Source organism: Hemiscyllium ocellatum, chromosome 5 (genome assembly GCF_020745735.1).
Source record: "Hemiscyllium ocellatum isolate sHemOce1 chromosome 5, sHemOce1.pat.X.cur, whole genome shotgun sequence".
Classification (NCBI taxonomy): domain Eukaryota; kingdom Metazoa; phylum Chordata; class Chondrichthyes; order Orectolobiformes; family Hemiscylliidae; genus Hemiscyllium; species Hemiscyllium ocellatum.
Genome location: NC_083405.1, coordinates 131,627,669 through 131,644,792, shown reverse-complemented (window position 1 = coordinate 131,644,792; position 17,124 = coordinate 131,627,669). Strand labels below are relative to the sequence as shown.

Sequence of the window (17,124 nt, the reverse complement as noted above, 5' to 3'; positions counted from 1 at the left end):
TCAACTTAGCCACAGGTTTGGGCTATCTTTGAACTTTTGTTCCACAGGTAATGAGTCATCCCCTTCCCCCAAGCCAACTCAATCACTTAGTTTGCTTGATTGGTAAGACTGCCTTCAACCCATCAGGGCATCCCTTGGGTTTAGTTCAATTAAAATTGGGTCAGGATGAAAGCTCAAATGATTTTCAGGGTTACTAAGTCTCTTTAAATTCATATCTTGTACTGACTGCTTGCTCAACCCATCTGAAAGGGGAAAGTAGTGGTTATGGGGAAAATGCAGGAAAGTGGATGTGAGGAATATCAGATCTGCCACGATCCTATTGAAGGGCTTGACATGCTGAATGGCCTACTACTGTTCCTATTTATTATGGAATGTAACTTGTAGTCTTCTCTGCTGTTTCCTGTCTGCAGTGTTTCAGATGCTACAGGAAGTTTGATGGTACAGGAAGTGGCCACACGGCCTCTGACTCAGGATCTCCTGAAACACGAGGTAAGTCAAAGGACTTGTGCCTCATTGTTTATCTTCAAACCAGTTCTGTAACAAGATAAATAGCATTCAAAGCATCTAACTTATCAACTAACCTCAACAATCAATTTCCACACGTCTGTCTGGGTGGGTGACAAATTCCTGATCCCAGAATCGGATGGCCATTCACAAGATTAGGTTCCTGGTAATCATTACCTGATCCCAGATTCTGGGTAATCACATTCTGAGTGATCATTCCAAATTCTGTACTTTGGGAATTATTTACTGATTCTAGTGTCCAATCGACCATTCCCAATCCAGGTAATGACTTCCAAATCCTGGATTCCAGCTGACAAATTCCTGATCTTGGACTCCAGGTGACAGTTTCTGAATCCCAATACAAGATGGCAAATTTGATCCTGGATTCCTGATGCATTCTAGATGTCGGATGGCAAGTGACTGTTTCTATCACTGGAGTACTAATCCAAAACCTCAGGCTGATATTCTGAAGAAATGAGTTAGAATCACACCATGGGAAATAATGAAGTTGAATGTAGTATAATGGTCTAGTAAGGCCATGTAACCATTGTTCATTGCTGTATAAAAAATAATCAATTCACTAAAGTCCTTTTTGGAAATCTGTCCTTGCTTGATCCATTTTACACGTGACTACATAACCACGGCACTTAGTTTGGACGTCAAATGCCCTCTGGGAAGTTATAGATGAGTATTAAATGCCAGACTTGTTAGCAATGACCACATTCATATGAATGAATAATACAACCATCAGAAAGGCAGAGGAAACATTAGAAGGACACTTTGAAAGACTCCAAAAACAAATGCAACATCCCCACTGACATATGCTTGCCTGAGAATACAGAAATTGGAAAAAAGCAAGGCCAACTATTTTGAGTGTTTCCGAGTGGAACAGCTGGAGGCCACGTGCAAGCCGCAGAAAGAGTGTTCAGAACTCCGAACATCCCATCCACCTGCCTCATCAAACAGGTGCAGAGTCTGAGGTTCCAGAATTGTCCCCCCTATTTTGTATTGTCTTTCAAAGTTCTTTCTACCAAAGTACATCACTTCACACTTCTCTGCACTGAAACACGTCTTCCACTTATCTGCCTATTCCGTCAATGTGTCTATGTCCTTTTGGAGTTCCACACTGTCATCCTTACAGTTTTCAATTTATCCAAGTTTCATATCATCTGTAAACTTTGAAATTGTTTGCTGCACACAAGATCATTAATATATATCAGGAAAAGCAAGGTTCCCAATACCAACCCCTGGGGAACTCACAACAAACCATCTTCCAGCATGAAAAATATCCACTGACTGTCTGTTTCCTATCACTCAGCCAAGTTGATATACATGTTGCTAATTAACCTTTTATTCAATTACATCTTAGCAGGACTTACACACTTAATGGCAAGGTCCTAGAGAGTGTTGCTGAACAAAGAGTTAGGCCACTGTTGGAATATTATGTGCAGTTCTGGTCTTCTTCCTATCAGAAAGATGTTGTGAAACTTGAAAGGGTTCAGAAAAGATTTACAAGGATGTTGCCAGGGTTGGAGGATTTGAGCTATAGGGAGAGGCTGAGGTTTAGGTTTACAGTGAGAGAGGAAAGATATAAAAGAGACCTGAGGGGTAACATTTTCACACAGAGGGTAGTACATGTATAGAATAAGCTGCCAGAGGAAGTGGTGGAGGCTGGTACAATTGCAACATTTAAGAGGCATTTGGATGGGAATATGAATAGGAAAGGGTTGGAGGGATATGGGCTGAGTGCTGGCAGGTGGGACTAGATTGGGTTGGGATATCTGGTCAGCATGGATAAGTTGGACTGAAGGGTCTGTTTCCATGCTGTACATCTCTGTCTCTATGACCTAGAAATTTCCTCGCATCTGTTGTGTGGCACTGTGTCAAATATCTTCTGAAAGTCCACGTACAGCACATCAACAGCAATTGCTTTTAGAAATTCATGCTGACACTTCCTAATCAACCACCATTCTTCCATAAGACTATTCATTTTATCCTGAATAATTGTCTCAAGAAGCTTCCCCGACACGAGTTAAACTAAATGGTGTGTAATTTTTGGACTTATCCTCACATGCTTTCTTGAACAAGGCTGTAATGTTTACCATTTTCCAGTCTTCTGGCAAGTGGTTATTGTGCTAATTAATACACAAAAATGTTCCAAAGAAAATGATGAGGAATACAATTTTACTTTATGGCCAATGATTGTCCGTTCAGGAGATTGATCTCCAATCTAAGGAAAACATCAGAACATTGCTGACGGTTTAGTAATGCTAAGCAGTAGAGCTGGAAAGAAATGGTTTATCTCTAGAACACTAGAAACAGAAACGTTGCCTCCCTGGAACCTGAATGTAACTTAGTTATAAAGTGTTTTCTAAATAATTTGGTTTGCAATGCAGATTTACTAAACTTCTGCCAGAGATAAGACATTTCAGTTCAATGGAGATACGAGAGGCACATGATTATTCACTTTGGAGAAGAGAAGATTAAAAGGATATTTTGTAGAAATCATCATGGAGTTTTGACAAAAATCTTTCTACTCGCAGGAGAATGCAAGAAACAGGAAAAGCCATTCAGCCCATCATACCTTTTCCTCCTTCCCATATGATCATGGCTGATGTTCAGACTCCCATCACTACCCTGCTGACATCCCTTTCCCTTCATTCCCAAGGAGAGCTAATGAATGTCCATCTGAAATTTGAAGATAGTTAGTGACTGAACATCCACAACCCTAGTTTGTGCGAGAGAACTCTGAAGATACTTCAGTCCTATTGGTAAAGAACAGTGCAGCACTTGAACAGGCCTTGACCCACTAAGACTGCCCCAACACTTGATGCTTTTCTTAACCAAAAACCTTTTGCCTCTATACTATCCATATCCCACTATTCACTGTATATTACTGTATCTGTCAAGATGTCTCTTAGACATTGCTAGCATACCTACCCCATCACCTTCTCTGGCAGCACATTCCAGACAATCTGTTAAAAATAAGCCTCTCTCACGTCTCCTTTGAACTTATTCCATTTTATCTTAAACTTATGTCCCACTGATTATCCATTCTGTCCATGCCTCTTGTAATTTTGTAAACTTCAAACAGGTTACCCCTCATCCTTTACTAAGTTAGTCCAATCTCTCCTCATAGCTAATACCCTCTAAACCAGTCAATATCCTGGTAAACCATTTCTGTACCCTCTCCAAAGCCTCCACATTCTTCAGGAAGTGTGGAGAACTGCACCCAGTATTCCAAATGTGACCGAACTAAAATTCTATACAGCTGCAATATGACTTGCCAATTTTTACACTCTGAACACCAATGAAAGCAAGCATGCCACATGCCTTCTTGACCACTTGTGTTACCACTTTCAGGGAACTGTGGATGTATACACCTAGATCCCTCTGTATGCTGATGCTACTCAGGTTTCTGCCATTTACTGTATACTTTCTTCCTGCATTAGATCTTCCAAAATGCATTAACTCACATTTGTCCAGATTAAACTCCACCTGCCATTTCTCTGCCCAAGTCTCTAGCTTATCCTGCTGTGTCCTCTGCAATACTCCTCACCATCTGCAGCTTCCCCAATCTTTGTGTCATCTGCAAACTTGCTAATCAGGCCACCTACATTCTCCTCCAAATTATTTATAGATATTATAAGCAAAAGGGAGCTCAGCAGTAATCCCTGCGGAACGTCACTGCTTACAGATCTCCAATCAGAAAAACACCCTTAAACCACTACTCTATCTTCCATGACTAAGCAAGCTTTGTATCCATCTTGTCAGCTCACTGTGGATCCCATGTGACTTCACCTTTTTTCACCTCAATGAGGGACCTTGTCAAATGCCTTGCTAAATTTCATATAAAAAGTTTGTGAAGCATGACCTTTTCTGCACAGTCATGCTGCCAATGCCGGTAATTCCATATTATTCCAAATGTGAGTAAATCTTCTCCAGTAATTTCCCTACCACTGAATTAAGGCTCACCAGCCTGTAATTTCCCAGATTATCCCTGTTGTTCTCCTTAAACAGACAAGCAAGGTTAGTTATCCTCAAGTCTATCCTGTGATTGAAGAGGATATAAACGTTTCACACACAGTCCCAGCAATTTCCTTACGTGCCTGTCTCAGCATTCTGGGATTGATCCCATCAGATCCTGGGGACTTGCCCACCTTAATGCTTTTCAAAACACCCAACACCACCTTTTTTACATTGACATACCCTGGAATATCGACACAACCTTCCCAAGACTCACTATGCATCATGTCCTCCTCCATTGTGCATTCTGATCCAAAGTATTCGTTAAGGACCTCACCTACTTTCTCCGGCTCCATGCCTAAATTCCCTCGTTTATTCCTGAATTCATCTACCCTTTCCATAGCTACCCTCTTGCACCTTAGAGATGTAAGGAATTTTTCCTTAATCCTGTTTGCCAAAGACATTTCATGGCCCGGTTTAGCTCCTAAGTCTTTGTTGAGTTTTTTTCCTGCTATATTTGTATTCCTCAAGGGCTCTCAGTTTTTTAAACCTTACGTATACCTCCTTTTCCCTTTTGACTAAGCTCTCAATTTTTCTTGTCACCCAAGGTTCCCAAATCTTGCCATCCTTATCCTCACTGGAATATGCTGGTTCCAAACTCAAATTAACTGCCTTTAAAAGATTCCCACATCTAGACGTTTGCCCTCAAATCCACATTTCCCAGTTTCTGCCTAATATTCTGGGAGTTAGCCTTCCCTCAGTTTACTGCTTTCATCCAAGGACTAAAGAGGGATTTAAATTATTCTGTCACCTTGAAGCAGTGACAGTGATCTCATTTGCAGAGTCACTTACTTCATGTGCATGTTCGTTCCCTCAGTTTTGAGATAGTTTGAAAACAATTGGCATCAATTCTCTTCAGCAATTTATGTGGATTCTTAGGTTATGCATCCAAGGATTCACCATTGGTGTCTTGTTAACTCATCTCTTTTTTTTTCTCTCTGCAGGATTGCTACATTCTGGATCAAGGCAGTTCCATCATCTTTGTTTGGAAAGGGAAGAAGGCCACTACAAATGAGAAACGGTCAGGGATGAACAGGGCCCTAGTAAGTAGAAGCATCCTTTCAAATGGACTGTGTGATTAGTTAAAATTTGACTTGCCTGGGAGACTTCAAGTGGGTGGAATTGGAGGAACTGGATCTTGGATATCACCATATATAGGATGGGATCAAGGAACTCCAAGATTGGAATGGGGCACATAATGGGAGTTGTTAGGACCAAATAATAGCTGGGGTGTGTAACAGTTAGAATTGATAGAACAGAATCCAATTTCAGTTTCATTCACGGAATGTGGGTGTTGCTTGCTCGGCTACCATTTACTGTCTGTTTCTAATAGCCCTTGACAAGGTGGTGTTCAAGCTGCCGTCTTGAACAGCTGCAGTCCATGATATGTAGGTATGTCCGCAAAGCTTTTAGGAAGAGAGCTCCTTGAGTGGGAAATATAATGGAAAAATTTATGCAACAGAAAATTGGAACAGGCATATAACAGACAGAATCAGTTGCATTGGTTGAGATCATATTTTGGTGGTCACTATAGTGCACACCTAATATTCAATTTCTATCAAAATTGAATGAATAAGGGGTGTAGGCTCTGTATTAGATTACCAATGAGGTACTGCTTTGTTCCTATGTTGAATGCCAGATTCAATTTAACTCACTGAAAAATAAATGTTGCTGTCAGTTCTAAACTTCTACTGCTGTGGACCCACTATAATCCCCAGCCCAGCTTCTGTGTCCCTCTTCTGCTGGCAGGTGACATCCACGTCTTCAGCTGTTGGGAAAGAGTGAACTCAGAATGCAAATGTCAGTTCAGGAAGTGCCCGTTCAGAAATGGCATTCTTTGGCCCACTTTTTGAAGTAGAGGCCACACAGGCTAGTATTAAGTGCTGATACCTTAACTGCAAAGTACAGAACTGGAGTTATTTTCTCTTCCTGAATGACATTAACAATCTGCCTGGGCTTCTATGACAATCTGGCAAGTTGGTCAACCCTAGCACATGCCTACAAATAACCAAAATTATTGAATTTTAATTTAATTTTCTGCATTGCTCAGACTTGAACTTAGAATCTCTGGGTCTCTGATCAAGTATTGTAAGCAATAGGCTGCCTAGTACCTTTATTCCACTCAACCCAATCAAGGGGCAAAAGGGTCACATCATATCTGACATCAAAAAGTCCCTGGGGACTGATTCTGGAATCATCTTGCTTGATATGATTAACTCAGAACCTAAACTTCCACAACACTTGTCACAGCTTCAAGACATTACGGGACAATTTGCAGCTAATGAAATAATTCTGAAGCATAGTTACTGTAATAATGTAGGAAATATAGCAGGCAGGTCCCACAAACAGCAATGAAATTATAACCAGAAGATTTGTTTTCCAAAATGTTGATTGAGGGATAAATTTTGATCATGACAACAAAGGTCTCCTGCACCTCATTTTTGAAATAGCATCATGAGGTCCCTTACATCTACCCAAGCGGAGGTAGGTGGCACCTGAGTTTAATGTGTCAATTGGAAGCTGATACCTATGACCGTGTAGCACTCCATTAGTAATACACTGAATGTAGTGTCAGTCTGGATCTTGTCCTCAAACCTTTAGAGTGGGATTTCAGTATACAACCTGACTCAGGCAAGAGTGATGTTGGGAAACCTTCCTTCACCCAAAGCAGAATGGAAATTTGGAATCTTTCCCCAAGTTGAGGCTCTTGGAGGTGTAGATGGGCTAGATTGGTAATTAGTTTCTTAAGGAAGAGAACTTGCTGGACAAGAAACAGAAATGATATGGTTGGGTATGTTCAGTATCATTCTGGTTCTGAACAGCCAAAGTGTGCCCCTTCACCTTTTCACAACAAGCCATCTGCTTCGAAAGCTTACAGTACATATTTAACACTTACTGTAATTCTGCAATTGGACATTTGCTCGATTATCCTAAATGTACAAAGAATTACATTCACAATTCAATTAAAACCCACTGTAATCACCCAGCCCAGCTTCCCTGCCCCTCTTCTGCTGGCAGGTGCCATCCACGGTAGCACAGTGGTTAGCACTGCTGCCTCACAATGCCAGAGATCCGGGTTCAATTCCCACCTCAGGCAACTGTCTGTGTGGAGTTTGCACATTCTCCCCGTGTCTGCTTGGCACCCCTCCGGGTGCTCTGGTTTCCTCACACAGTCCAAAGATGTGCAGGTTAGGTGAATTGGCCATGCTAAATTGCCCGTAGTGTTCGGTGAAGAGGTAAATGTAGGGGAATGGGTCTGGGTGGGTTGCTCACTGAGGATCGGTGTGGACTTGTTGGGCCGAAGGGCCTGTTTCCACACTGTAAGTAAAATAACAGAGAGGTATCGCTCTGTCCAAATTCATAACTTCCTCAGCTGTTGGAAACAAGTGAACTTAGATAGTGAGTGCCTGTTCAGGAGTGGCCTTTTCCTTACATACTTTCAGGGCCTATGCAACTAGGCTTGTACTTCTACCTTAACCCTCAACTTCAAAGTACAAAACTGGAATCATATTCTCTTCCTGAATGACATTGGGGATCTGGCAAGACTTCTAAGAACAATCTGGCAAATTGAGTGGTCACCTCCAGCTTTTTACCTGATGCCAGAAATGGCTTGTAATGCGAAGCATTTGTGTAGACATGTATGCACCAAAGGCCTTGTTATTAGCAGACAGGAAAGGCAATTAGGAATGCTGGCTTTACCAATGACACCCACATATAGGGAAGGTGGTGGCCTAATGGTATTGTTGATCGATTGTTAATCCAGAGACCTATGTAATGTCCTGGGGACACAGGTTTGAATCCTGCCATGATTGATGATGGAATTTGAATTCAATAAAAGACATCTGGAATGAAGAGTGTAGTGATGACCATGAATCCATTGTCTATTGTCGGTAAAACCCATCTAGTGGTAATGGTAAAAAAAAACTTCTGGCCTAACCAGCAACACCCTTATCCCACAAATGAACAAATAAAACATCCTGCAAGTGAAATTAGATTGTATATGTGGGTGAAGGATGCTGAAATGGGAACAGTGCAGAAAAATGCAGTTAGTCCTTTGTTATGTCTGGAGAGTAAACACTCATGGACTCAGTAGACTGAATAGTCTGCTTCCCTGTTCATAATAGTCATCTCATGGCCCTTGCATGTAGCAGATTGAATAAGAGTATTCAAGGACATTATCACTATTGAATTCCCCACTATCCTGGAGTTAGCATTAACCTGAAGTGAAGCTGACAAGGCTGAGGGTATTTTCCCTGGATTGTTGGAGGCTAAGGGGTGACCTTGCTGAATCTTATAAAATCCTAGGGGAATGAACGGGGTGAAAAGCCAAAGTCTTTCCCTAGAGTAGGGCAGTTCAAAAGTAGAAGGCAAAGGTTTAAGGTGAGAGGGGCAGATTTAAAAGGGGCCTAAGGGGCAACTTTTTCACACAGTTAGTGGTGTGTGAATGAATGAGCTGCTGGAGGAGGTGTTGGTGCCTGGTACAATTACAACATTTAAAAGGCATCCAGATGGGTATATGAATATGAAAGGTTTAGTTGAATATGGGCCAAATGCTGACAAATGGGACTAGATTAATGTAATAAAACTGGTCAGCTTGGACAAGTTGGACCAAAGGGTCTGTTTCCATGCCGTACATCTCTATGACTCTAAGTTAAATTGGACTAACCACATAAATACTATGGCCACGAGACTAGGTCAGATGCTAGGAATTTTATACTGAATAATGCAGCTCCTGATTTTCCAAAGCTAGTCCACCATCTACAACCACAAGTCTGCAGTGTGGTAGAATGCTTGTCACTTGCCTGGTGAGTGCAGCTCCAACAACACTAAAGTTTAGTACCATCCAGGATAATAAAGCCCACCTGATCACATACATTCACTTCCATCAACACCAATGCTCAGTAGCAGCAGTATGTACCATCGATAAGAAACTTAACGTAGTCTCCTTAGATGGCACCTTTCCAAGGCCACTAACACCTACAAGTACAAGGACACAGAATTCAACTACAAAACCAGCTACAATTTCATTCTATCCATTTACCATTCAGACTTGGGAATACCATTCAGACTTCCTTCAGTGTTGCTGGTTCAAAATCCTGGAACTCTGACCCTAACAGCATTGTAGACGTACCTTATATTGAATGAACATCTGCAGTTCAAGAAGGTAGTTAACCACCACCTTCTCAACGGCAACGAGGGATGGGCAATAAATGCTGGCCCAAGAAGTGACATCTACAGCTCATGAATAAATAAACGAAAAGCTCATTGTTTCTTAGGTTTCATGGAGTCTGAGTACACCATGTTCTGCAAAATCCAGTGTATATCTTAATAACATTGTGATGTAGCATACAAGGAGGCCATTCAGCCCTCTTTTCCATTCTAGTTCCCTGTTTAGTCACAGGGAACTCAACCTAACAGGTAGACTTTTATTTGATGATATTCATCAAGGGATATTGATCACGGCAGGTAAGTGGAATTGAAGTGCAGTCCACCCTGAATTAATCGAACAGGAGATTGATTTAAGAAGCTTAACGGCTTCACTATCTTTAGATAAGACGTGACAGGGCTGCCTTCAAGCATGAGGGGCCAGAAGCCGTTAGCTCATCAAAGGGAAAACACTACTTTTCAATGTTCCAAATGATGGCCAACTGATCCTTTACATAAAAGTGTATATGCTTTTCTTTTGGAATTGCAATAATGCTGTGACATGTTCTGGTGAAGCCACTCCTTCAACTTTCCTTTCTGTCTCCTTCTAGGGATTCATAAAAGCCAAGGATTATCCATCCAGTACTAATGTGGTGGTGCTCAATGACGGTGCTGAATCAGCCATGTTCAAACAGCTCTTCAAGAAATGGAATGTCAAAGGGCAAACGCAAGGCTTGGGCAAGACATATACAGTAGGCAAGATTGGTAAGCTTTCAAAAGTGTTGTTTAGCATTCTCCCTGCCTTATCTTCCACAATCTCCGACGACGACTCCTCTGCTGAATCACAGAATAGTACTTCAGTGGCAGATCATTTGGTCCATGTACTAGGCATTTTGAAGAGCTATCCAGTTAGTCCCACTCCTCTGCTCATTTTGTATCTGATCTCCTTCTTCTTTCTTCGTTTAAGTAATTATCCAATTCACTTTTGAAGGTTGCTGTTAAATCTACTTTCACTACTCTTTCGGGCAGACTATTCTGGATTACAAGTGTTTGTTATTGTAAAAAAAAACACCTCCTTGGCATTTTTGTCAATTATGCTAAAACTATGTCATTTGATTGTTCATATAGGTCGTTTAGCGTAAAAGGAGGACATTCAGTCTATTGAATCTGTTCTTTGGAGAACAATCCTGTCATTGCCATATTCCAGCTGGATTCCTATAGCACTGTACAGTTGGGTAGGAGATGCATGGGAGCATCAACATCTGCAAGTTCCCTTCCAAGCCACATATCATCGTGATTTGGAACCACATCGTTGTTCCTTCATTAACGCTCAGTCAAAATCCTGGAAAATCTTTCCTAAAAGCCTAGTAGGTTCCCCTACACCTCAGGAACTGCAGTGGTTCCAAATGGCAGCTCACCATTAGTTTCTAAAGGGCAATCAGAGATGTGTAATAAATGCTGGCTTCACCACTGGCATCTATATCCCATGGACGAGTGAGTGAAAAAAATAAGTTAATTTTGTTCAACTATCCATTCAATTTCCTTCAAAGATCATTGATTGTCTCCCCTCATGTAGGCAGCAGATTGAAGTGTCCATTCTCCACGAGTGAATGGATTGCAAAAGAAAGTGAATGTTATGCTGATAGATTTAGATGAGGGAGTGAGAGTGCAGCCTAAAAACCAGCATGGACCTCATGGACTGAATGATCTGTGTTATATATTCTATGTAGAATAAAATAAGTCTTTCTATTGAGGTTCTTCCTTCAAGGTTTCATGCTCTGCATCACCTCATTACAGCTAAAGTGGAACAGACCAAGTTCGATGTGACTACGTTGCATGCCAGACCAGATCTTGCCGCTCAATATAGGATGGTGGATGATGCCTCTGGGGCAGTGGATGTAAGTGAAACCCCGTTCACATTAAGTGCTGCCTCATGTCCGAGATAACTTGTTCCAAGTAATACCTCTAATTAGTCAGCAATCAAATCGGAATATTCCAGCTGAGAGCTGGAGGATTGTTCCACCCTTTGTGCATGTGCCAGCACTTCGTACAATCTATTATATCCATCTCACAATGCCTGCCCCGTCCCCTTAGCCTCTTCTGTGAAAAATAAGATTGGTGAATTATAATCATAGACTGCTGTGTAGCAATGTAATGACCAGGCTCACAGGTTGGTTATTACATACTCCTGGATATGAGATGTTCAGGAAAGAAGGAAGGGAGGATGGGTTGTGATTTCAATTAAGGAAAATATAGCAGTACTGGAGAGAGAGTGCTCATGTCCCAGAAAGGTCAGATAGACTTGATTTGGCTGGAGTTAAAGAACAAAGAAAATGGGAAAACCACCACCTGCAAGTTTCCCTCCAAGCTACTCATCATCCAGACTTGGAAATATATTGCCGTTCCTTTCGTGTCACCAGGTCAAAATCCTGGAAACCCCTCCCTAATCGCCTTGCAGTATACCAGCACCAACTGGATTACAGTGGGTCAAGGAGGTAGCTCATCACTACCTTCTCAAAGCCATCTAGGGATAAGCAATAAATGCCAGGGCAGTCAGCAATTCCCACATCTGATGAATTAATTTTTTAAAAAATGGTACAATTACATTGTTCGATATAAGCCAGCAACTAGTAACTAGCAAGTAAGTATCCAGATGTATAAAGAACATTTTGAGAACAGTGATCATAATATCAATTTTAGAATGGTTATGTAAAAAGACAAATAATAATGCAGAGTAAGAATAATTAACTGGGGAGCACCAACTTGCTGGGATTATAAATTACTCCAGGCCGAATAAATTGGAGTCAAACATTGACTGGAAAATTGGTTGCTGAGCAATGGGCTACATTCAAGGCAGAGATGATTTGGGGTCAATCAAGGTACTTCATGTGAAGGGAATGATAGGATAAATAAATCCAGAGCTCCATGAATGACTAAAGAGATAAAAGTTAAGATATAGGGGAAAAAGAAGTATGCTTTGACAGATGTTAAATAGAGAAAAAGAATTGCAAACCTGAATTCTGTATATAGAGATCCAGAGAGGAGATGGAAAAGCAAGAAGAAGGAAAGTGGGAATATGAAACGAGAGTGGCATCAAACCGAAAGGATACCCAGAAGTCTTTAATATGTATATAAATAATAAATGGTGGTGAAAGGAAGTCTGGGGCAGTTTAGGGGCCAAAGTATTGATTTATGCATGGAGGCAGAGGGCATAGTGAATAAAACTAACGCATTGAATGAAATTCACCCTAAAATTGTAGAATGGCTAAGCAGAAAAGGATGTCATTCAGGGCATTGAGCTTGTCTCCTTTCTATATACTCAATTTAGGAAGTTCCTTTTTGTTGTGCTTTTATAACTGTGGGTAGATTTTACAGCGAGGAGAAAGTGAGGTCTGCAGATGCTGGAGATCAGAGCTGAAACTGTGTTGCTGGAAAAGTGCAGCAGGTCAGGCAGCATCCAAGGAACAGGAGATTCGACGTTTCAGGCATAAGCCCTTCTTCAGGAATCCTGAAGAAGGACTTATGCCCGAAACATCGAATCTCCTGTTCCTTGGATGCTGCCTGACCTGCTGCGCTTTTCCAGCAGTAGATTTTACAGCACCTTCCATTGGACCTGTTTTCAACAGTTGATGTGGCTGGTGCAGGAAGCCTAATTTCAGTGACTTGTCTATCACATTTTCACCCATTCCCAACCAGTCCCTGTAAATCAGGAGTTGTTAAGCCACCTTTCTGCTAACTGTTACCCAATTAAGGCCCTCAACCTTCTTAGACTGTCATAATATGCTGGCAATAAAATTGAGAAGGTGCATGTTAAACAACTTTGATGATAAGGCAGGAAAGAATAGTGTTTCCATTATTCAGGGCTTGCAGTCTGAGTGCATAGCACCCTTCCCTTAATTAGTGCTTTCCTGCCTAGTCTCTGGATCCTGCTTCCCCCGCCCCCCTCCCCTGCCTCCCTTCCTAGAAGGGATTTCCACTGAGAGGCACAAGTTAGACTCTCAGATTGTTCAGGCCATTAGGCAGAAGTGAGGACTGCAGATGCTGGAAACCAAAGTTTAGATTAGAGTGGTACTAGAAGAGCACAGCAGGTCAGGCAGCATCCAAGGAGCAGGAAAATCGACGTTTCGGACAAAAGCCCATTCCTGATTAAGGGCTTTTGCTTGAAACGTCGATGTTCCTGCTCCTCGGATGCTGCCTGACCTGCTGTGCTTTTCCAGCACCACTCTAATCTAAACTCTTGTTCAGGCCATTGTCAGTGTGTATCACTGTGGAGTGAGCATTTTTAAAGTTGTACATTTGACATCAGATCCAGGCTAAAACTTCGCTCTTTAGGTGTTCCAATTTCAACTTGAAATCCATGGTTGAACCTGCGTTAACTACACTATTAGATTGTGCATTCCAGATCCTAAACTCTCACTGCCTGAAAAAAAATGCTCCCAGTGTCCCCATTACCTTTTTTGCCAAGTAACTTAAATCTGTGCCTTCTGGTTCTAAGTTTTGCTGCCATTGGAAACAGTTTTTCAGTGTCCACTCTGTTTAAACTCTCAATGATTTGATTACATCTATCAGATCTCCTCTCAATCTTTTCTGCTACAAGTCCCAGTTTCTCCAATCTACCCATATAGCTGAAGTCTTCCTGTAATAAATCACACAATTTTTAAAAAGCAAACTATGATAGTTGCATACTTAGCTTCACCAGGCACAGTGGCTCAGTAGTTCGTACTGCTGCCTCACAATGCCAGGGATCCAGATTCAATTCCACCCTTAGGTGACTGTCTGTGTGGAGTTTGCACACTCTCCCATGTCTGCATGGGTTTCCTCTGGGTGCTCCGGTTTCCTCCCACAATCCAAAGGTGTGCAGTTTAAGTGAATTGACAATGCTAAATTGCCCATAATGTGCAGGAATGTGTAGGTTAGGTGCATTAAGTCAGGAGTAAATATAGGACAATAGGTGGGGGAATGGGACTGGGTGGGTTACTCTTCGGAGGGTCTATGTGAACTTGTTGGGCCGAAGGGCCTGTTTCCACACTGTAGGAATTCTATGGTTCTAGGACTAGCTTTCAATTTTTGATTTCATTAACTGAACTTAAATTCCACCAGCATTCTGTGAATTTTCATCTATGTTCCTAGGCTCCTCAATTTAAATAATCTGGGACATTAACATTCCACCATCATCTCCTTTGTTGTGAATTATTGTAGAGTAACTGAAGTTGCTAAATGTACTGAATGAAATCGAACAAAAGTGGATATATGTGAAGTGGCAACCAATGTATTCTGTTCTCTGGATTAGGTATGGAGAATTGAAGGTAATGAACCTGTTCCAGTGGATCCCAAAACTTATGGCCAGTTCTATGGGGGAGACTGCTACTTGGTGCTGTACACATACATGAAAAACAACAAGTCTGCTTATATTATCTACATGTGGCAGGTAGGAGCCACTCTTTGACAATGACTTCACCTTGAGGTGTATTTGGGTCTTTTTTCAAAAATAAATTGCTTCAAAATTATTCCTTGATCTGCTGAAAATCAGTCACTTGCTGTAGTTTTATTATTGTAATTGTAAATGAGTTCATCACAACAAAGTAAACAATTTTAATCACAGTTAGCGAGTTTTGAGAACATTTGTAACTCAGGTAGAGGTTCTGAATGAGGGTTTGCTCACTGAGCTGGAAGGTTCATTTTCAGACGTTTCATCACCATACTAGGTAACATTTTTCAGTGAGTCTCCGGACAAAGCACTGCTGATTCCTGCTTTCTATTTATATGTTTGGGTTTCTTTGGGTTGGTGATGTCATTTCCTATGGTGATGTCATTTCCTGTTCTTTTTCTCAGGGGTTGGTAAATGAGGTCAAAGTCAATGTGTTCGTTGATAAAGTTCCAGTTGGGATGTCATGCTTCTAGGAATTCTTGTAACAGAGACACGCACGAGGATTCCTAGAATCATGGCATTCCAACTGGAATTCTATCAACAAACACATTGACTTGGACCCGGTTGACCATCTCCTGAGAAAAAGAACTGGAAATGACATCACAAACCCAAAGAACCCCAAGCATCCCAAACATATAAATAGAAAGCAGGAATCATCAGCAGTGCTTCATACAGAGGCTCACTGAAGATGTTACCTAGTATGGTGATGAAACGTTTGAAAATGAACCTTCCAACTCAGCGAGCAAACCTACATTAATTTAATCACAGTGCCTAGACAGCCAACTGTGATTTAAAAGGAGTTTGAAAAAAAAAGTTGAATTTGCTAGTTATATTGGGGTGCAGTAGGCAGCTTCATCAATAAAGAAGTTGCATTAAAGAGTTTTTAAAGGTATGAACTTTCTCAACCGCTGAGGTTCCACTTTTAATTTTTGGAGTCTCCTTGATGCTTTGTAAATTGGTGTATTAGTAACAATTCCCATTAGTAATCAGTCAGGGAATGTAGTCAGGTCTACAGGCATGGCCTGTTTCTTGTACAATGTTTTTAAACACAATGTGTTCAAACAAATTTTCGTTGATTAGCTCCTGGGATGAAGGAACATGGGAACAAAAGTAGACCATTCAGCCTGACGACCCTTCTCCACCATTTAGTACAATCGTAGCTGATTGAACACTTAAATACCTTCTACCACACTATTTCCATAGCCCTTGATGCCGTTGCTCATCAGAAATCAATTAATCTCGAAGTCTCAGCTTCCACAGCCCGCTGTAGGAGAGAATTCCAAAGATCACAACACCCTGAGGAAAGAAAACAATTTGCATCTTGGATCAAATTACTATTCCCTTTTATTTTTAACTAATGCTCCATGATTATTGACAACTAAGAAACATCTTGATTGTATTTACCTTATCTATCCTGTTTAAGGATTTTGTAAGTGTTATTGAGATCATCTCTCAATCTTCACAACTTTAGAAAATACAGGCACGGTTTGCCGATTCTTTCTTCATCAGATAGCCCACCATTCTGGGAAAAAGTCTGGTAAACCTTTGCACTCTTTCTATGGCAGTAATAGGTAAGAGGTGCTGTTGAACAAAGCTCCATACAATTCAAACCAGCCTTCAATATTCCTGTACTAAAATTCTCTTGCAATAAAGGCTAACATTCCATTAACCTTTATGTTAGCATGTGTTGTGCTTCTGCATGTTAGCATTCAATGACATAACAACGAGGACACCAGGTCCGTAGTTAGTTCTGGTTGAAAGGCAAGTAGGTCAAAATATTTCAGGGTTTAGACAATGAAAAAGAGGTGCTCTCATTGAAAGTGTAGGATTCTGGTGAACTTGGTGAGGTGGATATTGAGAGGATGGTTCCTCACATGGGGAATCTAGAATGAGGAGGGAATGTTTCCGTATAAAGGGTCTCCCACTTAATGTGGAGTTGGTAGGTTCTTCCCTCAGAGTCATTAATCTTTGATAGAATTCTCTATCAAGAGGCCTGGGAAGGCTGGGTTATGTTTACAACT

General features: G+C 41.2%; 1 protein-coding gene across 1 annotated transcript in view; it reads left to right on the top strand.

Moving 5' to 3' along the window:
* vill (villin-like) overlaps positions 1-17,124 on the top strand; it is a 107,351-nt gene that overhangs the window by 65,016 nt on the left and 25,211 nt on the right. The window contains exons 8-12 of the mRNA XM_060825206.1: positions 411-489; positions 5,475-5,573; positions 10,287-10,440; positions 11,473-11,573; positions 14,966-15,103. Of these exons, the coding sequence (XP_060681189.1) occupies positions 411-489; positions 5,475-5,573; positions 10,287-10,440; positions 11,473-11,573; positions 14,966-15,103 (571 nt within the window). The remainder of the gene's footprint in view (positions 1-410; positions 490-5,474; positions 5,574-10,286; positions 10,441-11,472; positions 11,574-14,965; positions 15,104-17,124) is intronic.